At 38.4% G+C, this 26,056-nt stretch overlaps 1 protein-coding gene across 28 annotated transcripts in view; it reads left to right on the forward strand.

The window, feature by feature from the left end:
• Window positions 1–26,056, forward strand: part of madd (MAP-kinase activating death domain) — a 237,397-nt gene that overhangs the window by 168,971 nt on the left and 42,370 nt on the right. For 10 of the 28 annotated variants that reach the window (XM_051923186.1, XM_051923178.1, XM_051923173.1 and 7 more), the window contains 7 exons: window positions 6,434–6,584; window positions 6,848–7,063; window positions 11,361–11,414; window positions 13,118–13,218; window positions 21,153–21,239; window positions 24,096–24,254; window positions 24,855–24,978. In XM_051923186.1, coding sequence (XP_051779146.1) covers window positions 6,434–6,584; window positions 6,848–7,063; window positions 11,361–11,414; window positions 13,118–13,218; window positions 21,153–21,239; window positions 24,096–24,254; window positions 24,855–24,978 — 892 coding nt within the window. The remainder of the gene's footprint in view (window positions 1–6,433; window positions 6,585–6,847; window positions 7,064–11,360; window positions 11,415–13,117; window positions 13,219–21,152; window positions 21,240–24,095; window positions 24,255–24,854; window positions 24,979–26,056) is intronic. The other 18 variants (XM_051923175.1, XM_051923183.1, XM_028794253.2 and 15 more) reach the window with 7 other exon arrangements.

Below are 26,056 nucleotides of genomic sequence, written 5' to 3' on the forward strand. Positions count from 1 at the left end.
AGCGGCCGTGGAAAGGATGCGTAGGAAACAAAGTCACATGACTGACGAGGAACGTAGACTTGCTAATGTGACCAGACGTACACAACATGCACAACAAACGGATGAGCAGCGTGCGGCTACAAATGCTATTAACGATAAAAGAAATCGTGCAAATCGGACACAAAGGACAGATGAAGAATGTGCGCTACAGAATGCTACTAACGCTGAAAGAAATCATGCCAGCCGTGCACAAGCGACTGAAGAAGCTCGAGCAGCCGCAAATGCAGCACAGGTTGAAAGACATCGAGCAGCCCGTGCCTTGCGGTGTGAAAATGCTCAGCCAAACAGCATTGCCATTTGGCTACTTGTAAAAGTTAGCGCTTGTTTTTTTTATTATTCGGTTTTATTCTGTTAGTGACGTTCACGTGGTACAATGAACTTGTCTCTCCCTCTTTGAGTTGATGGCATTTATCTCCATTCTTTTTCACAAGAGCAGCAATGACCACAGTTGGTGCTGTGATTGATGCCTGCTCAGAACTATTTGTTGTTTTGGCAATCAACGATACAATGTTCCGTGACTGCTGTCAGACTCTACCATGAGGCATTTGTGCTTTGACAACAAAGACACCCGTGCAGAATGTGTGAAAAATTACAGATTTGCTGCAATCTTGGCCATCTGGCAATGTGTTGTTGAGAACTGTGTTTTGAATTACAACTCGGGGCAAAGACTTTCCAAGCCTGTGGTCATAAAAGCTTATGGAGCCATTTCTGGACAAAGGCAGAACCTTAACAGACAACAGCTTCTTCACCTATTAGTTTTCTGCTGACTTGACACACATTGCCTAAAACAATGAGGCATGATTAAAAACGTATTTATTTAGACCATATGTATTAACATTTTTCCTGCAACTGTAAAAAGGAGAAAAGAGACCCAGTTGTGCTTAGTCCTTTATGTTATTCCTTGACTTCCCCGTGCTCACTGTAGCACCAAGCTGGTATTCCACACTATTCCAAAGTATCAAGTCAGTGTCCAGTCAAGAAACAAACATTTTGTGCTTTGTTTTAAATTTTGCTCTGTATTGTTTGTTAATGGTTTATTTTCTTGAAACATAATCAGACTCATTTTTACAGAATTTTATTACATTTTTATAATTAAAAGCATTTGTTCAGTAAATAAACATGGAGGAAATGCGTAAAAGATCAACATTTAGTACATTCATTTGTTTCATTTTTTTTTTAACTAAGCAGTGTTTTCAAATTATTCTATCTTTTCTTTTTCCAGTTAAAACTGTAAACTGCTTTATTTTACATAAGCTCTCCATCCAAATTAAAGTGAATGTCTCAATTTAATTATAAGACCCAATAAAAAGGTCTAATCCATTAAAGTACCTTTTCTTGCATTTTGTCTAATTGTACAGGATGACTTTTCCAATTTGTTTTTTCTCAGTTTTACTTTAATATAAAGGCTAATATTCCAGTTGTCTCTCACTGTCTGATAAAACAAGCCTTGACTTGCTGCTGTTTGTTTACACTACAGGAAGTTTGTTGCAAAAAAAAAAAAAAAGACGTACGCTGGCTCAACCATCATATTACCTCCCATAAACTAACTAATTTACTGTAAAACTTAGATAAACAGTGGCTGAAAAGATTTTTTTTTTGTGATTGGCCAATTTACTGATCACTGATCAAGTCTTTTGTAGATATTGCCGGCTGATCAATCAGAACATCCCTATTTATTACCTTTTTTACCAGATCAGTTGCCCAAAACTGACTATTCCCAAAGCCACATCACCAGGCAAGCACTTGGCTAAACAAATCTTCTTTGAACTTTGCTGTACTTTGCTGCTTTCACTTCGCTTCTGCGGATTGCTTTTATTTGCAAAAACCAGAATGCCCAATTTCTGTGTGTGATTGCTCCCAGCACTGTGGCAAAACAGGTGAGACGTTATGCTAGAATGTCCCATTTGTTAGAATCTTATTAACAACAAATAAAATAAATATATGTTGGCTATTTTAACTTTTTCTACAATTTCACCAAATTCCTTTCATATCAGTAGCGCTGGTGGTTGACAATTGGCATCACAGGGGTTTGTGAATACTCAAGTGTTTGATTGCTTCATTAGTGCAGGCACAATATACCTAGGCTTGCTTCTACCTACAGACTACCTGTGGAATCTGTAGTTGCCATTGTTCAATATTGTTCAGTTTTTGTTCAACAAGAGGCGTGCCAGTGCAAGTTAAATAAGCCGTTATGAGGCCGAAAAACAAATATAAACCCATTAGAGACATTGATAAAACCTTAGGATTACCTAAATCAACTGCCTGATGTATCATTATGAAGAAAGAACACACTTAAAAGCTAAGTAATCACAACTACATATAGGCCAAGGAAGACTTCCACTGCTAACGAAAGAAGAATACTTACAAGCTCCAAACACATGTCTGACAGATCAGAAATAGTCTTCAGGAGGCAGATGTGTATGTTGCCAAACAAGTGCCCTAGCCATTGCACAGTTTGCATAAATTTGCTTTTCTTTACATCTGCCATATTTCTGTATATTATTGACTAAGCAGAGGATCTTGGAAGGGTTGGGAGGTTTGCACAGTATCCCATGGGGAAAAAAGCAGATTTCTGCCCATCATGTAGTCAGTAAGTTTTTTTGGTTTTTTTTGAGCTGCTTGTGAGTGTTAGGCCAGTTTTTTGTGCAGTAAAAACAATTTTTACCAAAGGGTATTTTTGCATTCCAGAGGAAACAAGAAAAAAGGGTTCTGATCTCACACCAGAATTTGACAAAGGAGAGGGGATGATAGGAGATAACAAAATGAAAACTGGGAACAATGTTCATTTTACTTATTGTTAACTGGAATAGACAGAAAGTGGAAGAAAGGAGGAAGATGAAAATCAATATGTTATGCCCTCAGAAAACAACATTAGTTGAAGACAGCTGTGTCTTGCACATGAAGGAAAAGAAATGTCATTGCCTGAAAATCTATATTAATTTGCCAGCTGGACGAAGGAGGCAAAGAACACGGTTGGATTTTAGCCAGTTATTTTTTTGTCCAAGAATGGCCTCATTAGAACAAAATATGTTAAGAATAAGGGAGGAGATCCATGGGGGGGGCACTACTTAGGAAAACTAAGATGTCATGGTCAGTGTCATATTTATATATAGGCTGGGTGATCAAATCATATGACAGTAGCAAGAATTTCAGAAGAAACATTAAAATGGGGAAAGGTTCAGCCTTGTCCTCGCATCTTTAAACATGTGAAATGTTTGTGAGATGTTGTATTTCTTAAATAACACTGCTGTGAAAGAAGAACAAAGATCTTAAATATATTGTGAGATTTTTGAGGTCTTTTGAGACTCTCCCCATCGGTGCTGCATGCTGAAATGCGATTGACAAGTCTGTCGAGGGTTGCTTGTTCTTTACCAAGGCAACCGCAGGTTTGCAGCAGCACCGAGGCAACTGCAAGTTCACAGCCTCACTGCATAACATGTCTGTTGCCCTATGGGTGACACAGGGAACATTATAACCAAGACACTGACATGTCCCCATGCCTGGTCGTCTGCTGTATCTTTGTGCATTGAAGTGGTAGCTCCCATTTGAATAAAAATCCTGACTGATCCTGTTTTGATTGGAATAAAGTTTTTTTTTGTTTTTTTGTTTTTTTTTTCTTTGGTCTAAGTGTCTTCTCTCAGGTGCAAGACAGTGTCTCACGTGTCACAGTGTTAACACATTTCAAACCAAATTTTTCCTATTTTCTTGTGTTTAAAAGCCTTCTCCAGATCAAATGAGAAAATGTCAGCAGGACAAGGCACTGTTGAAGGTAGCAATATAAAGGTCTGGTTGGGGTTTATTAACTTGTAAATAACACATTGCAGGCATTGAGTGATTAGCTTGCCAGCAGCTTGGCATTAGAGTTTGATTTAATCTCTCAATAATTTAAATAATTAGAGTTCTCCTTACACTTTTTGTAAGTTGTGTGAATATGATTTGAATAAATGAGGAACTCATTTAAGTTGGAGAAACAATATTTCGCATCTGAAAGAGGAAGTTATGGAAATGATTTCAAAGAGAAGGGAGGAGCTGAGGACAGCTGAAGATCTTCCTGTGCCCATGGAATCCAAAACCTCCTTAAGCTCAGTATATAAAAGGAGGCAGTCTAAGGATGCTTCTGCAGTAAGCCTAGTGATATCCAAGCCTTTATAAAGGAATAAAAAGTAGTAGGAGAGATTTGAAATAAAAAAAGAAAAAGGTTTTATTTAGAGAGCTGATTTTTTGTTTTGATGCCTACAATATATGCAAAGGTGTTAATATCTCCAGATGCTAAATGCTGACTGTTTGGTAGGTTAAGCTTCGGACACATAATATTTTGTCTTGAGTATGACAAATCTTTAACTCCTTAAATGAAGGGGCAGGGAATTCAGTTTTATTCTACCATGAGTAACTGATATTTTATGCCCACAGTCCACCACATATTGGGGGTGGTGTTCTCTCTAAAGAAGAATGACATAATTGGAGCTCAGGTTTTTGCTGTTCTGAGCATAGCAGACTACCAGTACAAACAATTTGTAAAAATCCCACATTGTGCTCTTGACAACCATCCACACAAATGTGAGATCATCTGCAGAGAGGAATTGATATAAATAAGTTCCTCTAATTTGGAGGAGAGACAAAAATGTTTTTTTCTCTAGCAAATGCTACTTAACCCTTCATTTTGTGACAAGAGTAACAAAGTAAAACTGTGATAGGGCTCATTTATAATTAGAGGAAGAAAAAGAGTGGCAGTAGCAAGCAGCTTAACCAGTGAAGCAAAAGAGTGAAATAAAAATGTAACCATGTCTTGATTGAGAATGATGGGGAGGGAAGAATAAGAATGTTTATTTAGCATGATTAGTCCTCAAATGGTATGAATTGATCAGGTTTAAATCAGGTACAAATTTCCAAAGCAACAGTCTTAAATTTACAAATTAAAATGATTGTGACAGCACAAAAATAAATGTATGCTGGCTAGTTTGTTTGAGCCCCCTAGCTGTTTAAGTAGTTGAATTGTGTTAAGAAGGAAAAAATAGAAGCCTTGCAACACTTTTACATAAATGTAAGTGTATTGTACTTTATATGGCAGCATCCTTTATGTGAAGTAATTTTAAAATCATTTTAAACCTGTTACTTACAAAACTAAATATCTACCTTACCTATTACACACTATCCACATACATATACAGTGGTACCTCTGATCACAACCGTAATTCGTTCCAAAACTCCAGACGCGACCCGATTTGGTCGTGGCCCGACCATAATTTCCCCATAAGATTGTATGTAAATACAATTAATCCATTGCAGCCCATACGAACTGTCCATCCATCCATCCATTATGCAACCCGCTATATCCTAACTACAGGGTCACTGGGGGTCTGCTGGAGCCAATTCCAGCCAACACAGGGTGCAAGGCAGGAAACAAACCCTGGGCAGGGCACCAGGCATCCGCAGGGCACACACATACAACAAGCACACACTAGGGACAATTTAGAATCATGTAAATATTTTTTTTTTAAGATTTTTAAGCACAAAAATAGTATGAATGCACAGTGCCATAGTAAACTAAATGTAAAAACATTGAATAACACTGAGAAATCCTTGGACAACAGAGAAAGCTAAAATTGCAAGAGTTTGCACTACACCCTTACGAACTGCTCACTGTTTTAAGCACAGGGAAAAAAATAAAAGTTTGAAAAATCCTTAATTTATACAAAATCTAACCATAAACAACTAAGAAAACTAACCTTGCATGAGTTGAGTTCTGGCGTGAAGGAAGTGAGGAGGAAGCTAGGTGAAGAGGAGGCTACAGTTTTGAGGGAGAGTCCGGCTCCGCAAAGGAAGATTTCAATTTAGAAATCGATAGACTTCTAGTAGATTTTGAATTCTTGTACTCGGCGGCAAGACCAGTAACATGAATGCCACGCTCGTACTTTTCAATGATTTCTTTCTTTAATTGGATTATAATTTTCTTTGAACCTTTCTTCTCACCAACACTACCACTGTTCACTTGCTTAGAGGCCATGGTTAATTGCAAAATTAATGTAAAAGCACACGAAATAGAGCACAAAGAGTTCACAGCGAATTAATGCACGCCTGAGTGAGAAAGATGTACAGGGAGAGACTGAACATGTGCGGAAATCATTGACGTGTACGAGCCAGAAGAGAAACTGGCCGCCATTGTTTTTGTTCGCCACCAGAGCGTGTGGTCGTGAACAGATGCAAAAGTTTGGCGAACTTTTTGATCGTAACCCGATTTGTACATGTTCGGAAACGTTTGTGACCAGAGGTTCCATTGTACAGGCAATTTATACAGTATACAAAATACATAAATCTTTATCCACCTCACACCTTTGTAAAGCATTAGGAGTATTTAATGCAAGCTTTTAATACTTTGTTTCCTAACTGTTTTTAGGAGATTAATCGAAAGGTGTACAAGGGAATGCTAGACCTGTTGAAGTGCACAGTTTCCAGTCTGGAGCAGTCCTACACCAATGCTGGCCTTGGTGGGATGGCCAGTGTATTCAACCTGCTAGAAATTGCCTGTACTCATTACTACACCAAAGGTAGGAAAAACTTATCTATAGTGAGTACAGTTGTAGTTATTCAAAATATCTTCATACTGGTGTGACTAGAAGTTTAATTTAATCTTGTGATAATGTCTTCAACAATAAGTCCAGTTGTGTGTGTGAATTATTAATAGGTGGAAACTATAAGTGTGAGGCTTTCCTTCCTAAGGTGTCATTTCTTTTGGTTCTACTTACTTTCTAATCTCTCTTCTAATTTCTTTCCTTTTATCTCCTCCTCACACTCACCTAACTTCTTCAAGAGCCAGAAAAACGCAAGCGGAGCCCTGTGGAAGGAGGTGGTAACAGCCCAGGCAGTAAGGACAGTTTAACACTCAGGGGGGAGACTATCAGGCCTTCAGGCCATCAGCTGGTACCCAAGATCCAGCTTCCACCTTCAGCTGGTCCCCCCATGGGAAAGGGAATTCGAGTATTTGATACAAGAAGCCTCAACGAAGAGAACTTTATAGCATCTATCGGTGTGTACTTCAAAGCATGTATTGATAGGAAAACACATGAGGCTTGGTCACCTTATGTCCATTTCAGTTTTCCAAATTGCACAAGCAGACAGGAGCACACCAGCACCAAAATCACAAGTGTTAAGGTTCTGTCTCAACAATGATAATGTATGAGCTTTTCAGTAACCCGAAGAGTCACAGGATTCATCTTGGGCCTTCTGTTTTTTGGTTGCGTAAACACAAAAGAGCAGCTGAGGTGTTAGATTTGTTTATAATCTCTTTTTCCCATTGACACTGCAGTTTTGTAAAACCAGTAATGCTTGTCTCACCTACATTGCTGGTCATGTTGCATTTGAGATACAAATCTAGTAAAATTATCCTGACAATAAGATTCAAAGCTGTAATCTCAGTCCTCCTTTTCAGTCTGCCTTTTAATATACAGTGGTGTGAAAAACTATTTGCCCCCTTCCTGATTTCTTATTCTTTTGCATGTTTGTCACACAAAATGTTTCTGATCATCAAACACATTTAACCATTAGTCAAATATAACACAAGTAAACACAAAATGCAGTTTGTAAATGGTGGTTTTTATTATTTAGGGAGAAAAAAAAATCCAAACCTACATGGCCCTGTGTGAAAAAGTAATTGCCCCCTGAACCTAATAACTGGTTGGGCCACCCTTAGCAGCAATAACTGCAATCAAGCGTTTGCCATAACTTGCAATGAGTCTTTTACAGCGCTCTGGAGGAATTTTGGCCCACTCATCTTTGCAAAATTGTTGTAATTCAGCTTTATTTGAGGGTTTTCTAGCATGAACCGCCTTTTTAAGGTCATGCCATAGCATCTCAATTGGATTCAGGTCAGGACTTTGACTAGGCCACTCCAAAGTCTTCATTTTGTTTTTCTTCAACCATTCAGAGGTGGATTTGCTGGTGTGTTTTGGGTCATTGTCCTGTTGCAGCACCCAAGATCGCTTCAGCTTGAGTTGACGAACAGATGGCCGGACATTCTCCTTCAGGATTTTTTGGTAGACAGTAGAATTCATGGTTCCATCTATCACAGCAAGCCTTCCAGGTCCTGAAGCAGCAAAACAACCCCAGACCATCACACTACCACCACCATATTTTACTGTTGGTATGATGTTCTTTTTCTGAAATGCTGTGTTCCTTTTACGCCAGATGTAACGGGACATTTGCCTTCCAAAAAGTTCAACTTTTGACTCATCAGTCCACAAGGTATTTTCCCAAAAGTCTTGGCAATCATTGAGCTGTTTCTTAGCAAAATTGAGACGAGCCCTAATGTTCTTTTTGCTTAACAGTGGTTTGCGTCTTGGACATCTGCCATGCAGGCCGTTTTTGCCCAGTCTCTTTCTTATGGTGGAGTCGTGAACACTGACCTTAATTGAGGCAAGTGAGGCCTGCAGTTCTTTAGACGTTGTCCTGGGGTCTTTTGTGACCTCTCGGATGAGTCGTCTCTGCGCTCTTGGGGTAATTTTGGTCGGCCGGCCACTCCTGGGAAGGTTCACCACTGTTCCATGTTTTTGCCATTTGTGGATAATGGCTCTCACTGTGGTTCGCTGGAGTCCCAAAGCTTTAGAAATGGCTTTATTACCTTTACCAGACTGATAGATCTCAATTACTTCTGTTCTCATTTGTTCCTGAATTTCTTTGGATCTTGGCATGATGTCTAGCTTTTGAGGTGCTTTTGGTCTACTTCTCTGTGTCAGGCAGCTCCTATTTAAGTGATTTCTTGATTGAAACAGGTGTGGCAGTAATCAGGCCTGGGGGTGGCTACGGAAATTGAACTCAGGTGTGATACACCACAGTTAGGTTATTTTTTAACAAGGGGGCAATTACTTTTTCACACAGGGCCATGTAGGTTTGGATTTTTTTTCTCCCTAAATAATAAAAACCATCATTTAAAAACTGCATTTTGTGTTTACTTGTGTTATATTTGACTAATGGTTAAATGTGTTTGATGATCAGAAACATTTTGTGTGACAAACATGCAAAAGAATAAGAAATCAGGAAGGGGGCAAATAGTTTTTCACACCACTGTAGGTAGGCAGCAAGCTGTTTAGGAATAGCGTCCTTTACTTAATGCTGTATGGGGTTATGCAATTGAGATTTTTTGCCCAGTCCAGTTTATTCATAGATACAGTATGCTATAGGGTGCTGCATTCTGCTTTTTTACCAGGCCGTACTATATACAAAAACAGTAAAAAAAAAAAACTATGTATTTTAGAATTCACTAAGGATAATGCAATTCTGCAGTGGGATAACATGACAATAGATATTCTAGAGAGCATTGTTTAAGTATCTGCCAGAACATAAGCAGTTTTCAGATCCTGAATGCAATAGTTCACCCAAAATGTTGACCAAGAACAATTGATTAGTATATGTATTATACCACAGATGGATCTGGTTTTGAGTGATCTATGTAATACAACATATAAACAAGTCCAATGTCTAATTATGAGGTTTGCAGATGATTGCTTTGGCCAGCAGGTCTTTATTTATTTCAGATAGAATATACTAAGGAAAAAGATGGCAATATTATATGCTGACAAAAACAATGATTTACAGTGAAGACACGTCCTCTGGAGCCATTACATGTTATCATGAAATGTCCCAGAACCTTTCTGTCATTGTGATAGTTACTTTAGATAAACAATAAAAATTAGAAAAAAAAATGTCACTAAGCTGCAATGTAAGTTTTGTTCAACAGGGTTAATAATTTGACATAATCTGTCACTAAACTAGTGATAAACTACACACTACTGTATTACAAATACATTACCACAACGAAAAAAACTTCTTTGTAAGTGAACAGAGGTCTCTGAATTGCCAATAGCCCTAAAGTGTGATTTGGTTGTACAGTACAGTATTGTTCATAAACATTTATCTATAACTATTCTATTGTTTTATAAATTCGGTACTTGTGGTATAGGGTAAGCATGCAGATATTTTTTTGTGGGATGTTTAATTTTATTGAGTGGGTGGGAGATATGGAGAAGGACAGAGTCTTATGCTGTGCACACAGCTCTGGGTTTTCATTAGCTGAACAATTTGAACATTCTGAAAACAATTGGATTGCACTTGCTGAAAAAGAAGATTCTTTACAATAAAAGTGAAGGATTATTTTCACCCACAGACACAAGAAAACTATAAAACTTGAATTTTAGGTGCACTATTATATGTATTCATGCTTTTACTTATGTAGTAATGTTCTTATTTGAAGAAATATATACATGGCTATTGGTTGATGCAGAATTTTTCTTTAAAGAATAGACTTCGTATTGGAACTTTTCCAGAATGTTCAAAATTTTGACAGTTGTGTCTCAGATTGCATGTACAATAGTAACTCTGAATTTCTCCTGGTGATGGTGTGCTCTAGTCTGCATTTTGCAACATCTAGCCTATGTAGCCTCCGAAGCCTGCATGTTCAAAACTTGTACATCTTTTAATGTATTTATTTTTTGTTGTTATTGATGAAATCAGTGGCAATCAATGATGGATTTTGCTTATTTCTCTTGAGTTTAATTGTAATATTTAGGGAGACCCTTGTGTGCTTAGCAGAGTTTTAGTGTTTTTTAAGTCCATGTATGATATACTTATGTTTTTCATGTTTTCAGCAAATTGTTGAAAAAACAAGTTCAGCAGTATTATTTTTAAAGAGCTAAAGGAAACTGATCTCCTATGCCTGTAGTTTAATCTGAGTTCAAGATAGAAGTGGTAGTCAACTTTGTGCTTTCTTGTGCACTGTCAAGATAAATGCGTGTTACTGTCTAAAATATTGCAGTGAAGTTTACTTTTTTTCTTTCTTGGTGTGGACACTACCAGGAATAACACCAGATACTTTGTAAACAGTTTGTTTAGCAATAATATCTTTTGGGTTTTGTGATCATTTGGTTGCTCCTGGCTTCTTTTTTTCACAGTTTTGCTTGGTTCAGACCTCCCAGCTAGTTCTTGATTGCTATAAAGTTGTCTTGTGACATTTCACTGTCTATGGAGGCACTGTCTCTGGCCATTTTGCATTGGTGAATATTTACTGCACAAAGACCACTATAGACATGTGCTCTTGAGTAACCTCCTGCTGAACAGCTTTCTACTTCTTGGTTGGCCATCATGGAACTATAATTTTGTTAAGCAGCTGTTTACCAAGCATTTGGCAGTTTTGCCATGATGCTCAAGTCTTTCTTTTTGGCTTGTCATTTACATTTTTTTTCGTATTTTACGTCCTCCATTTCTGCCTCTTCGACCAGCTCTTTGACTTTCTTTCTGTCTTTCTCTCCTCGCTTGCAATGCATCTTGGGTAGAATTGTGGAACACGCACCAGGATAACAGAAAGCAAAAAGCTATGGAAAAACAGAGTAAGACATTTACAACGAAACAAGATCGAGGTCTTTCATAACTGCCAACTCTGACCCCACCCTTACACCCTCCCCTTTCCAATACCTTTTGAAGTCCTTCTTTCCTCTTCTTTTGCCCCCTTCCTGGCTCTCCTTCACCTCTCCCACTCCTTAGCATGCTGGTCACTGAGTGAGTTGAGCAAATATACCTATTCAATAGCAGAATTTGGCAGAAACAAAACATATAAATAGGCACACAAGATCAATTTGGTGGCTAAAAGTTTTCCAAACTTTAATTTTCAATTCATTTAAATTTTGCGACTGTAAATACTTGTAGAGGGCAGCACTCTATTCAGTCACTGGCAAACAGCATTGCTCTTAAGGAGCTTATTTGTAGTAAAGAATATAGACTCCCAGTAATAGGCCCTAGTTGAAGTCACAAACTATATTTAAGATTTGAGACACTAAGGGAGGACTGTTATTTTTGAGGGGGATGTTTGTGTACTTAGTCCAGAGTACAATTATTATCTCATCCCTCCTTTTAACAGTTATACAGTATAGTATAGGTTAAGGTAGTGAGTGCAGCGGTTCAATACAAAGATAAATTTCAGGGAGGTGCAGTACCACCCCTGTCCTCCACCCTACCCTACATGGGTTGGCAGCTATGGACTTATCTAGCCAGCAACAGTTTAATCCTTGGCATCTTGTTAAATTCATAGGTTGCTCTCACACACAGCTGAACCCATTGCTCTTTCTATCTCTGCCATTCCCTCTCACTTGCTCACCCAGTCGCTAGCATAGCACCCTCTCTGGGTCACAAAATACTGAAAAAATGGCTGTATGCACAGACAAGTTACCCTGGCCTGTATTGAAAAATATGCAATATTTCAGGGTGAGGAAAAGTGTTGCCTAAAGACAAGACCATCCTGTTCACTAAATCCATACGTGTTTCACCTAAACGTAACTTCTGGAATGAATACTGATTTTTAAATATTTTTAGTATACCTTTACTTGTTCTATTTTAACACTATTTTCCAATTAGCTTATAAACTGAGATCATTGGCACTGATCCCCAAGCAAAGTCTAGATTGATTTTTATCAAAAAAAAAAAAAAAACTGGTGGTTTCTGCCCCAGCCTGTGTTTTGCCAGAATAGCTCTGTTTTCCTTTTTCTGAAAAAAAAAATCTTTTTTGAAGGGATTTCCAGGGTTGCCTGTTTGTGGATACAGTGTCTTTACAGCTGCTGATGCTTTGTTTTGGGGTTTCTTCTTGGGTGATTCAAGCTTTACGGCCAATCATGTAGAGACAATGGTGAAAGTGTTTAGCAAACTGTTACTAACAAGTAGCACTAATAATACCACATATTTCTCCCCTTCACAAACTACTGTATTCCTGGAGCCAATTCATTTGATTATCAGAGAGCATCTAACCTTGGGGGCCTTTTGCTGTTTTACTCTCACTTTTATCTTGGGTATTTAAGCTGTTCAACTGAATGGCTGCTAAATACATCTGCAACCATAGCCTAAATTGACTTTAGGGTGCCATTCAGAGGAGGCTTTGCAGTTGTTTTAAATCATACCCTCAATGAATAGTGCAATCTCTGTCTTGGTGAGCCAGGCATCCAGGCCTAATCTTATGGCTCCTGGGTAGCTAGCTGCTAGTCCTATGAATTGCTCTAGTTGTTCTAGTTCTGTTATTCTCCTCTTACTTTGGTTTGTTTTCCAGGATCTGAAGGAGTCAAGCAATTATTTGATCTGGGAGACACAGAAGAGAAGAAATCCCAGATAAGCGCCGATAGTGGACTGAGCATGACATCAGGGTCACAAGTGAGTGTGTTTGATGCAGCCCAGGGTACAATGACATGTTGCATACCAGTCTCATCTGTTTGCATGATGATTTGCATTTGAAGCATGTAATTAAGTGTACACAAGCTGAATGTTTTTACTGAAGCCCTGTGATTTTAGTTTTGACAGTGTAATTGAAAAATGGTATTTGATGAAAGCATCAGATATTAACAGATAAGATTTAGCAATACAGATTATATGTACTTTTCCATGAAACATTGTAAATGTCCTTTTTTGTAAAACTTTCAGGATTAAAGATGCACACAATTTATGTTAATTTTCAGTGTATCGATCACAGCATTTTTAGTATGTAAGGAGTTTTATTGTCAAAAGCTAAAGAGCTACAACAAATGGTGTAAAAAAAATGTCCTTAACCTTTTCCCTGATTCTTAGAAATGGATTGTAGTTTAACACCACTTTGTTCAGCTCCCGTTTTGTTCATGATGTAGATTTTAAATCAATGTATAAAAGTACATACTAAAAAAGTCACATTATTTTTTTGTTTCTCTCTGCATGTAAATAAAGTTCCAAAAATTAAGAACAGAGAATAATTGTCAGGAACAAGTACCAGTTCTAGCTGTATTTAGGCAACGTCATACTAGGCATCTTTTACATAACCTTAGCAAGTCAGTCCAACTAATCTGTGACTCACTCTGAAAAATTCAAACAGGTTTCATTTTCTGTCTTTAGTTGTAGGACAGGCTCTGTGTGCATGAGAGCTGACAACCAATGATTGCTCATCCAGAAGCGCAATGCAGAGATTGTACCAATGAGTAATAAGGAACACACGTGTTTTGAACCTTACAAACAGGAGAGAATCTCATCTGTCTGCTATGCCATGTTTTACATATTAAAACAGAGTAGAAGAAAAAGGGTGAGATTTTGGCTGAACTTGCAGTACCTGTTAACAATATGTACAACACCAGCTCCATTAGGCAGCACATTATTAGCTGTCACAAAATAGGGTGAGCACGATGGTGCTGGAAGGTCAACCCATATTTAGTAAACATTAAATACTAATACTTCTAAACATTAATACTAAAGGATATTTTCCTGAGAAAGCCACTGTTGAAAGATCTGATTTGTGCCCATTGTTAACACTAGAATCCCTGAAGCCTACAAAAAAGTCATAATCCCGGGCCACTTTAAATTCCTTCACACCTTCTCATCAGCATCTTTGTCTTACAAATGTGTCGATCGGCACTGGCACCAGGCAGCCTGCCCACTCATCCCTCCCACTGAGGCAGCTGAAGTCTGTTTATCTGGCAGTGAGGTGTTTGAAATTGTATAGGTTGAATAATACATTGTTATTTGGAATACATATATTTCATGTGTGTTCCGTGTCTACAACGATCTGGGTAAATGTAGAGTGACAGGAAATGTGAGGCAAGAAATTTTCATCTTACTGTAATAATGAGAAAATGCTGATATGAAGTGTATAATGTGTAAAGACTGAAGTCCAAATATTAAATAAACACTTTCACAAAAGGTATAACAAAACAAGTACACTTTTACACAAGAATATAACCAAAGAAAAAAAAATCATTCAGTTTGCATGGTGCCGTCAATGAGTAAAAACCCAAGCCCAAATATCAGCCGTCATGTCTGTTTGGCTAGTGCAAAGGTAAGAACTGCTGTCTTGTAATCAAAAGACTGTGATTTTGAGTATGAGTTATTCCTGTTTTGAGTAGTGAGCTGTTGTTATATAATAAAAAAACATACATATGATTTCAGTCTGTAACACCCAGTGTAAATTTTTGCTACCTAAATAAGATGTATGTATCCCAAATAAAGATGTATTATTTACCCTATACAATCCCAAACACCACACTGCCAGATAACCTTCAGCATCTGTGTTGACTTCACCTGCCTTGGTGGGAGGATGAATTAGCAGGTTCCCTGCTACCAGTGCCAATCGACACATTTGTAAGTCAAAGACGCTGATGAGGAGGTGTGAAGGAATTTAAGGTGGCCTGTATTACGACTTTTTTCATAGGCTTCAGGGATATTGAAAAAGCAAATATTACATGCAGGTTATGGTGCTAAAATATACAGCTATTTCAGTGGCAGTGATTTAATGATAGTTTCTTGTTGAAGAGAAAAGGGAGAGTAGTGGAATTTCAGAGGTGATGTGTTTTAGCATTAGTTTGAACTTTTGCAATGTGTTAAGTTCTGAGAGAAACAACTTTGAAAAGAAAATTGCAATTATCAAACCAGTTGATATATGATATTCTAAGTTAATAATTTTGCTGAGAATTTTGAGGATGAGAAAAACAATATTGTGGGAGAGAAACTCAGTAAACTTAAAAATAGAACATTTACCATGTATACAGACCTGCAGATCTTGAATGCATCTTGGGATTATTTATGATTTCTCTGAGCCTCATGAAGTCTGTTCCTTGGGAAGAAAGACAACTTGAATATTGTCCTTTTTTAAATGGTCCTTCTCATTGTAAAAAGATTGATTTTAAATAGTTTAATAACTGCTTCCCAGACAGACCACCAGCAAGAGTTCCTTCTCTGATACCACTCATGGTCTTTTTTGTCTTTGCAATGTTTTTTCCCACAAATCTGAATGCTCAAGACTGAATTAATTTGGCATAGTTCGTTGGTTGGGCACTTCACCTCTTCTGGAGCACAGACCATTAACAGTGGTTCTCTGGTGTGTCCTGTCCTGTGCTGCCATTTCCAGACATTTATATTCTAGACCTGTCATCAATGACACTTTTGCTAGATAATCATTTGCCTTCCTTTCTATCTCTTCCCTTGAGGGTTCCATGTGAAGGCCCATCTGGTGAATTTGGATGAAGGATTTTTGGAGTTGTTAGCCAAGCTACATCTTCTCTTTCTTATCTGTCTCTCCATGGTATGCTATTGTGTTTGCTGCCAAAGTTCAATGTTGCTGATTGTGTCAGGCAGGTGGATCTATAGTCTTTTATGAAGGCGTTGATTAACAAAGATCTGGATCTTCTTCATGGTAGCATTTGTGGTCCGTTGACTTTCACTTACATGCAAAAGCACAAATTTAGCTTTGTTCAGCAGAAATTTTATCTTGATGGAGATACAGAGGCTTCTGAGTGGAAGCAATGCTGCTTTTACTTTACTAGTCATAATCCTGACATCAGCCTGTGTCTTCACTATGTTGCAAAGATATGCATTGGACTGAACCTTCAGTCATTTCAGGCATCTTCAAGGCTATCTCTTTGCAGTCTCTTTGGCTGTTCATGCTTATAATCTTCTGGATCTGATCATTTCTCCTGCATCTGGGCCATGAAACAGCAGTGAAAGGTAATCTGTGAAATCCAGGTTTTTAGTCTGACTTGAACAAGTTCACTGGATTCCATTTCTCTTCCACTGGTAGTGTACTTTGTGACCCAATCTATAGGCAAGAGGAGGAAAATTGGTGAGAGCAGGGATCATTGCTATACTCCTTTCATGACCCAAAAGCTCTCGGTTATCAACATTTTTCATATACAACTCTGCATGACATTCCCTCAGGACAGCTCCTTATCAAATTAACAAACCTCTTCAGGACTCCGTAATGTTATTACAACTCCCATAGCACATCTGTCCATGGTATTGGACACCTTCTTGTAGTACACAAAATAAATACAGAGAGACAGTTCCCCAATTGCAGTAAGGAGACTGTGGAAGATTGTGGGTTCACTTCCCGGTTCCTCCCTGTGTAGATAGCGCTTTGAGTACTGAGAAAAGCGCTATATAAATGTAATGAATTATTATTATAATGGACTATTCCAGTCTGACGCGTAGGCCTGCTGTGTGGTCAGTACATGATCTATTCTGGCTGACTTTATCTTGACTGCTAGTCTCCTAGTTTCATGTCCACTGATTCTTTCTGACTTTCATACGATTGTTTTGTTGAATACCTTTCTAAGGATGGACAGGGTGGGTCACTTGACTGACTCATTGTTCTTCCAACTTGCTGGATCTCATCATGCTTCCAGATTGTTTCAAACTGTTGGTGAAACATCTTATTGCTGTTTCAGGGTTACTTTGAGTGACACTCTTGGAATCTCATTTAAACTTGATGCCTCAACTTTCCTTTGCCAGAATATTGCCTTTATGATTTCTACCTTTGCTAGTTTGTTTTGATTAAAGGAAAATACTTCTTCTGCTTCCTGTATGTCCCACAAATTCTCTAGTGTTGGGTCTTTTGAGTAGTTGAGCTGCTTGTCTACACTTATTGGCACTTTGTCATTGACTAAGTGCTTCGCTTGAGTGAATTTCCCTGTGCACATCTTTGTAGTGGCATTTAGTTGTTTCAGGTTTCTACTGGCTTCTACCTCCTGTGCCAGTTCCTCCACATAACTCATCTCCTCTGACAATTATGTATGTTTTGGCCTTTTCTCTGTATTTCTGTGTCTTTGCCCTCACTGCTCTTTTTCAGCAGTTGTTAACTTTTGCTTTGTTTCTTTTCCTGTCTTGAGTACTTTTATAGGCTTTTTATGTTATCCAGTGTTCTTGCAGTGACTGTCTTCTAGCTGGTACCTCTTGAAAGCAACACTTTCTGTGTCCTTCGTATTTATACTAGCAAAATACCTGCGCTTCGCAGCGGCGAAGTACTGCCTTAAAATTTTTATTAAGAAGAAAAGTAAACCTTTTTAAACTGAGGGAAAATATACCAATAATTATTTGTTAAGGATCTGTTTGTATACCACGTTGTCAGTTCGGCCCTTCGGTTGTAATATGACCAAGCTGTGCGCTGAGCTTACTCTTGAGCATGCAGTGTACAGTTGGCCATGTGAAAAGCAATCTTGCCTCAAATCAATGCCAACCTTTTGTAGGGTCTGTCCCTGAGACTTATTGTCATAGCGAAGCAGAGCCTTACTGGAAATTGGAGGCGTTTGAATTGAAATGAGAGATCAGAGGGTATAACGGGGATGCAAGGAATAAAAACTCTCTGCCCTGAGCCACTGCCAGTAAAAATAGTTGCCTCAATTAGGTTCTTTTGCAGACATGTGACCTGAAGTCTCGTGCCATTACAAAGTTTCGGTGGCTGTAAATTTCTCAGTAACATTACTGGTGCCCCAACCTTCAAAATTAGATTATGGTCCGGAGTGCCTGGAGGATTCATTGTGTGGAGAAACTCTACTGGATAGTGCACCGCGTCTTCCACTTCTACAACTGAATCCACAGACTGATATGTTTTCGGTTGTGAAGGTAGTTCTTGAAGAAAAAGTGGTTTATAGTCGTAGTCATGTCATTTCTTGGTGTCAGGATAGCTCTCTCCCTCAACCATGACACGTCATTTTCGTGGAGATTTCATAGATTGGGGTAAACATTTTGAAGAAGGCTTTGTGAGAAGCATTGGCGGTTGTCCAAAGGTGTAAAATATTTGGCCATTTCGGTACACTTGAAAGCGACAGCTGAACAATTCAGCGGCAGCCATCAACTCACATGCAGAACCATAGGTGAAGGGCTTAAGCATTTCACTCTTATAGTGCTCCTGTGTAGTATAATTATCTCCTGTACCGTCATCAGTCCACACCTTGAACCTGTCCCAGTCATTCAATACATAAGACACAATGTTCTTCCAGATATCAAGAGTGAGCCTGATATGGCCGTGCAATATGTAACACAGGCGCAGTGGGTAGTGCTGCTGCCTCGCAGTTGGGAGATCTGGGGACCTGGGTTCGCTTCCCGGGTCCTCCCTGTGTGGAGTTTGCATGTTCTCCCCGTGTCTGCGTGGGTTTCCTCCGGGCGCTCCGGTTTCCTCCCACAGTCCAAAGACATGCAGGTTAGGTGGATTGGCGATTCTAAATTGGCCCTAGTGTGTGCTTGGTGTGTTTGTGTGTGTCCTGCGGTGGGTTGGCACCCTGCCCAGGATTGGTTCCTGCCTTGTGCCCTGTGTTGGCTGGGATTGGCTCCAGCAGACCCCCGTGACCCTGTGTTCGGATTCAGCGGGTTGGAAAATGGATGGATGGATATGTAACACAGAGAATGGAAAAGGCAGGCACCATCTCCGGTCATGGAAACCACTCGGTAAGTGACAGTTCTTTGATCGATGGTGATCACTTCGATAGACATGTTAATGTGGGTACGGTTGGAACGATAAAGGAAATAGGTACCTGAACAATGAAAACTAAAATACCTACACAATAACTATAATTGTAATAAACGAACAATAAAACAGCGAAGAAGCCGTGGGTTAAATAAAAAGGCTGCAGTTATCAGCAGGGAGACGTGAATACCGTGGCGAAGCAAGGAAGGGAATGAAGAGACCGGAGTGACGGATGGCCTTATATAAGCAGGCAGCCAACTACGTGGAAGGAGTGGGGACCCAACGCCGCCTCACACGGCGACCGAGCTACAGGCTATAGACGTATATATGTACGTAAGTAGGATTCAGTTAGCTTTGGGAGCCCGCATACCAAATTTCTTGAAGATGGGCCCATAAGTAACAAAGACCGTTGGAAAGTTCAATATGGCGGCCGACAGTGGTGTCATACCACCGAAATAAGTACGTACATCGGTTTCAGTTAGCACAAGGAAGCCGCCTACCAAATTTCGTGAAGATGGGGCCATAAATAAGAAAGTTTAATATGGCGGACATTGTCGACCGTTATAACCGTTACGCGTAGAATTTCAAAATGAAACCTGCTTAACTTTTGTAAGTAAGCTGTAAGGAATGAGCCTGCCAAATTTCAGCCTTCTACCTACACAGGAAGTTGGAGAATTAGTGATGATTGAGTCAGTGAGGGCTTTGCCTTTTATTAGTATAGATTTATAGGTTTCAGTTCTCTTTGTTGCATACATACAGTAACTATTGAAGGACTTAGTTTTGTTGTCCTTTAATAAATTGACATTAAATCTTGCTCATCTTCTCTCATGATTTAACCTGTTTTATTTTTTTTTAACTTTAGCCTAAACTTTTTATTACAAGATGACATGGTATGAGAAACTCATTATCATTTTTTTTTTTAATTTTCTTGTGTTGAAACATACTCCCACCAATCATAATGCTGCTTAGGGCACTTCAGAGAACCATCCTCACCTCCATTCTTATTCATCTCTTTTAGTTCATAACGTCCTGTCACTTCTTGTGTTGGTGGAACTAATCTTAGCACTGAATACTCTCATGAAGATGCTAATGTTTCTACTGCTTTCCATGGACATCATGGTATTCAACTGACTGTAAAAATCCTCTGTGTTTTCTTCACTACTTTCATTGGTTGGGTCTTTGCTTAGTACTACATTTATCTTGATTTACCTCATCTGTATTGGAAAGGATGCTGTTATGAGCAGTGATCTTCCTTCAACCCTTTGTGGTAGAAATTTAACATTTTATTAAAGAAAGAAACATCCTCTAACAGAACAAATCAGGCAGGAGAAAAACCATTCGTTGTATCTTTTAATTACTCCTCAGGAAAATGCCTTGGAGGGAGCATTCTTCAAAAGCAGTCTGTTATCACATGATCAGAGTGATCAGAGAAACAAAGAATAGAGGTTCATTTCATAAACTATTGAATTTACATACAGTGTCAGTCAACGCATACATTTACTGGTTGGTTCGTTGGTTTACACACAAATGACTTCTATAAAATAAAAGTCTATTATATTTCTGTGCATTTAACAATTGTCCATTCTGGTAGTTTACAGGACCTCTGCTGATTTCATTGTCATCTTTCAGTACATTTTGTTGTTCACTTGACCCATATCTGGCCTGCTGATATGCCCCCAAAGCTTTCTGACATTCATTAACCCTTCATGCTATATCTTTAAGATGAAAGCTATGTTACCCTAAAATTATTCTTCCACACCTTGCAATGAATATTTTTTGTGTCTCCTTCATCAGTTATCACCAATATCCAGTAGCAATTTATGCAATAAATGTTTGTGTGTGTTTTTTCCTTTTCGTATACCTCATACTTTTTTTTTTTTTTTTTTTTTTTAAGCAGAAGAGTGACACAGAATCTACAGCAAGTTCTGAGCCACCTGCTTTGACCCGCAGCACAAGCCAGGACTCTGAAGCCAGCACAGTGGTAGGGCACGACCAAGTAGGATGTCTGTGGTAGTGTGCAACTTAAGGGGGCATACAGTGGGTATAGAAAAGAATCACCCCCTTCAAAATATTACCATTTTTTTGCTTTACAGCCTTAAATGAAAACACACACAAAAAATATTTCTTCCCAGCTTTACTTACTCAATGCAACCTATAACATCAAAGTGAAAGATATCACAGCTACAGTTCAGAAAAATTTTAAATAATCAAAAACAAGACATACTGAGATTAATAAAGGATCACCAACCAATGTCAAAATTTTGTTGAACCACCTTTTCCTTTAATGACAGCCTTGCACAGCTTTGCACATCTAGATTGAGCAATATTTGCCCACTCTTCTTTACAGAACTGTTCAAGTTCAGTCAAATTGGATGGTGAGCGTTGGTGGACTGCTGTGTTCAAATCTTTACACAGATTTTCAATGGAATTTAGGTCTGGGCTCTGACTGGGCCACACAAGGACATTCACTTTTTTCTCCTTCAGCCACTGTGTGGTCAATTTTGCTGTGTGCTTTGGGTCATTGTCATGTTGAAAGGTGAACGTTCTGCCCATCTTCAATTTTCTGGCAGAGGGTTGCAGGTTTTCCTCAAGAATTTGATGGTATTTTGCCCCATCCATTTTTCGTTCTACCCTAACAAGAGCTTCAGGCCCTGCGGCAAAGAAGCACCCCCACAACAGGATGCTGCTACCTCCATGCTTTACTATAGGTATGGTGTGTTGTGGATGGTGAGCGGCGTTGGATTTCTGCCAGTTGTACTGTTTGGTATTGAGGCCAAATAGTTTGATTTTGGTCTCATCCGACCAAAAGACCATTTTCCACTTGGCATCAAAATCTTCAAGGTGCATTCTGGCAAAGCTCAAACAAGCCTTAATGTGGCCTTTCTTGAGAAGTGGCTTTTTCCTTGCGACCCTCTTGAACAAGCCACAATTGTGGAGCGCTTGTGAAATTGTTGTCACATGCACACAATGACCACTCTTTGCCATAAGATCCTATAACTCCTTCAAAGTGGCCATTGGCCTCTTGGTAGCCTCTCTTACTAGTTTTCTCCTTGCTTTTCCATCCAGTTTGGAGGGCCAGCCGGATCCAGGTAGGGTCCTAGTAGTACCAAACACTTGCCACTTCTTTTTTATGGACTTTACTCTGCTTCTTAGGATTGATAAAGCCTTTGAGATTTTTTTTGTATTGATCTCCTGCCTTATTTCTGTCCACAACTCTATCCCTGAGATCTTTTGAAAGTGGCCTGCCACCCATAGTCAGTTGTTTGCTGTCAGTTGCACTACCAAGCAAGGGAATGCTCCAGGAACAGCTGTTTTTATGCTTCACTAATCACTGATTACAATTGATCACAGGTGGAAGCCAGTAACCATGGTCTGCAATTGCAATGGTGGTTACTTACACCTGTTTGAGTTTAGGAGGGGGGTGATCCTTTATTAATCTCAGTATTTCTTGTTTTTGATTTTTTAAAATTCTTCTGAACTGTGATATCTTTCACTTGGATGTTATAGATTGCATTGGGTAAGTAAAGCTGGAAAAAGTATTGTTTTTTCATTTAAGCCTGTAAAGCAAAAAAAAAAAAAGAATATTTCAAAGGGGCTGATTCTTTTCTATACCCACTGTATATACTGCTGCTTGGTAGCATATGCATCTAGTTCAGTACAGAGAACTGCAAACAGATTGGCTTGCAGCCTTCTGTTCTATGGCTGCAGATTATGTAATTTTTTTACAATTGGAATTAGATATTTAGATTTTATGAGAACAGACTGTTTAACACATTTTACTTTAGACCTTTCTCCTCCTGTCACTTCTCCAGTTACATTATTGATCATTAAGCCTTATTGCTTTTTCACAAAAAATAGCAATCAATCTTTTATTCTTCATTTTTTTCTTTAGAAGAGGCATAATTTGTATTCTTTTTGATGATATCCTGACTTCTGTTAACATTTCTCATTAAATTTTACAGCGTTAGTAAAAGGTGCATCAACGTGCAACAGCAAAAGGGGAAAAAGGTAAAGGTCGTTCGCTAAAAAAAAAATTAAAAAGGTTAGTGACACAATAATTCGGCTTCTGTGTAGCCATGATCAAGTGGTGCGAATAACCTTTACCTTTTTAAGTGTTTTATTAATTTTTATTCTCCGTAATACTCCACCCAACAATATTTTATCTGCTACTTACTCCAATGTCCTTTACATAGTCCTATACTAAAATGTCCAAAACACATGTATTTCTTGCTATAATACTGTTAAATAAATACTTTTTGGAAGTGGGAATAGTGTTTAAAAGTGAAGCACACTGAAGCAAATTCATGCTTTTGAATTGAAGACAGGGTTTTTGAGCAGTGAATGTATTTTGTATTTAATTAACAATATCTTAGCCATAAGTATACGTGTTTTGAATGTTTTTTGTGCCTGCGACTGAATAACTGACATGTGGATTTATGCAGCACAAGTAACTGGAGGTTTTTTTTTTTTTTTTTTTTTTTCTTCATGGATGTTTTAGTATTGTTTGTTTGTGTTTGGTATTGGTCCTGCTGGTCCCCATTTAACCCATTGTATCAGAAGGTTTGTTATCCGAATTCTCTATTAAAACATGAGATTAATACATTTGCTCAGGCATAACTCCAAAGACACTGGGTAAGTAACAGTTAATAAAATGATTATTTTTGGGTGAAGTATTTCTTTAATTGTAGATCTCATTATTTGTAAGCTTTGTCACCTCAGACTTATATTGTGGTCTCCCTGTTTGATCCCTTGACATTTCTGTCTCATTATGTGAACCTTTTTATGTGATTATCTAATTTCTTTCTTTTTTTTTCATCATCATTATTTTTTGTCATAGGTGAGTAACAGTTCTGGTGAAACCTTAGGAGCTGACAGTGACCTGAGTAGCAATGCTGGTGATGGACCGACTAGAAAACTTGCATCCCACCTCACAGTATCTAGGGGTACACTTTCTGACAGTGAAATAGAGACCAACTCTGCTACAAGCTCAATTTTCGTAAGTACAGGTTCACTTCTGTTAGAGTGTGATCACATACATAATTCATTGTCTTGTTGTTCTGGAGATGTTTCTGTATGTAAAATATCCTCAAACAAGTTAGAAAAGTTCTTTGAATTTTCATAGTTTACAAAATACTTTGTGTGATTATCACTTAATAATATTTACGAAGTAATGATTCCTTTCATAACAGTTCAACATACCATTTGTTTTCATAGGTCATGTTTTGTTTCTGTCATTGCAGCAGAGCCTGTTTGGCCTGTGTGATTTTTCTGTTGTTTGTTATCTGGTCATTATAGTTAAAAAGGTACTATTTTGCACATTTGTTTAGAGAGAAAATAATATTCTTTTGTTCCCTGGATTTGGAAGTTTTGAGTAAGGCCGAGTTATACCTATGATCTTCATTTTGACTATTTTATAACTTTTATCTAGTGATCTTCAGTGAGACAGACCCAAACCCTGAAGTGATTTAGTAATCTGGTAACTAGGACAGCCCTTGGCCTTAATACTTCACCATGATTAAAAATGAGTATCACTTGTGAAATGAGTTAAATGCTTTAAAGTGCTTCATGGTAATAATTAGCCATTTTCTCCTATCAGGGTAAAACACATATGTTGAGGCCAGGACTGAAGGACAGCCGGAGGAGTTTACCAGGAAAGGATCCAGCTGTAGCACCACAAGAGGATATCAGTTCAAGAGTCTATTTATATGAGGGACTTTTAGGTACATAGACATTGCCTTCTGCATGATTTCCCACAAATATGTACTTTTGTTTTGTAATTGTAACACTGTTTTTTCTTGAGGATGCAGAAACCTGTACTATAATAACACCATGAAATTCACAGCAAAAAATTAATTGCCAAAACAGTAAATGTAACAAATATTATCCTCTGTTTGGAAAGCTTTTTTAATTTTTTGAATCTGAGAATGCACTGGAAGTTTTTCTAATGGTACACTTGGTCATACTTCAGAGATTTGTACTTCACACTGTAATGAACGGTCATGATCATCAATATATGTAGCCAGGAACTTTACATCAGAATGACATACCTACAGTCACTCACACTTATATTTTGACTTTTACTATCTGATTGTTTTTACTACCATATTGTTTTTTTACACCATATTATGTGGTCGGGGCATGATGGTGCCCTGCGTGGTATTTGCATGTTCTCTACATGTCTGCTTGGATTTGCTTAGTGTGCTCCAGTTTTCTCCCACTGTCCAAAGACATGCATGTTAGGTGAATTTGCAATTCTATTTTGGGCCCAGTGTGTGGTTTGGTGTGGGTATGTGTGTGGGGCTGTTCACCCTTAAATGGATTGGTGCCCTGTCCGAGGTTTGTTCCTGTCTTCCCCCTATGCTAGTGTTACAGTGTCATGTAGTTACAAATATAGTCCTAATAGAGTTGTGGTGTTTCAATAGCTTTCACAGAGAGCAAATTTCCAATTTAAGCGATGTAAAAATTACATTAATTCAAGTTGTACTGTTAGTTGTGGAGGATCTGTTAGTAATTGTAGTTCAAATTTATTAAGTAACATTTTTGAAAGAAGTACCCAAATAAAGTTAGTCTCTGTTGAAGTTTCAAAGTAAAATTGTTTGCTGAACCATAATGGAGAACAGGTCTGGAGGTTTGACAAGAAATGAAATTATCAGAGAAATAGTGTTTCATTATAGTGAACAGCCATTTGGTTGTTTTCAGTGTAATGTAAATACTGAGTACAGTAATCTCTCCTCGATCGCGGGGGTTGCGTTCCAGAACCCCCTACGAAAAGTGAAAATCCGCGAAGTAGAAACCATA

The sequence above is a fragment of the Erpetoichthys calabaricus genome, chromosome 2 (assembly GCF_900747795.2).
Source record: "Erpetoichthys calabaricus chromosome 2, fErpCal1.3, whole genome shotgun sequence".
NCBI lineage: Eukaryota > Metazoa > Chordata > Cladistia > Polypteriformes > Polypteridae > Erpetoichthys > Erpetoichthys calabaricus.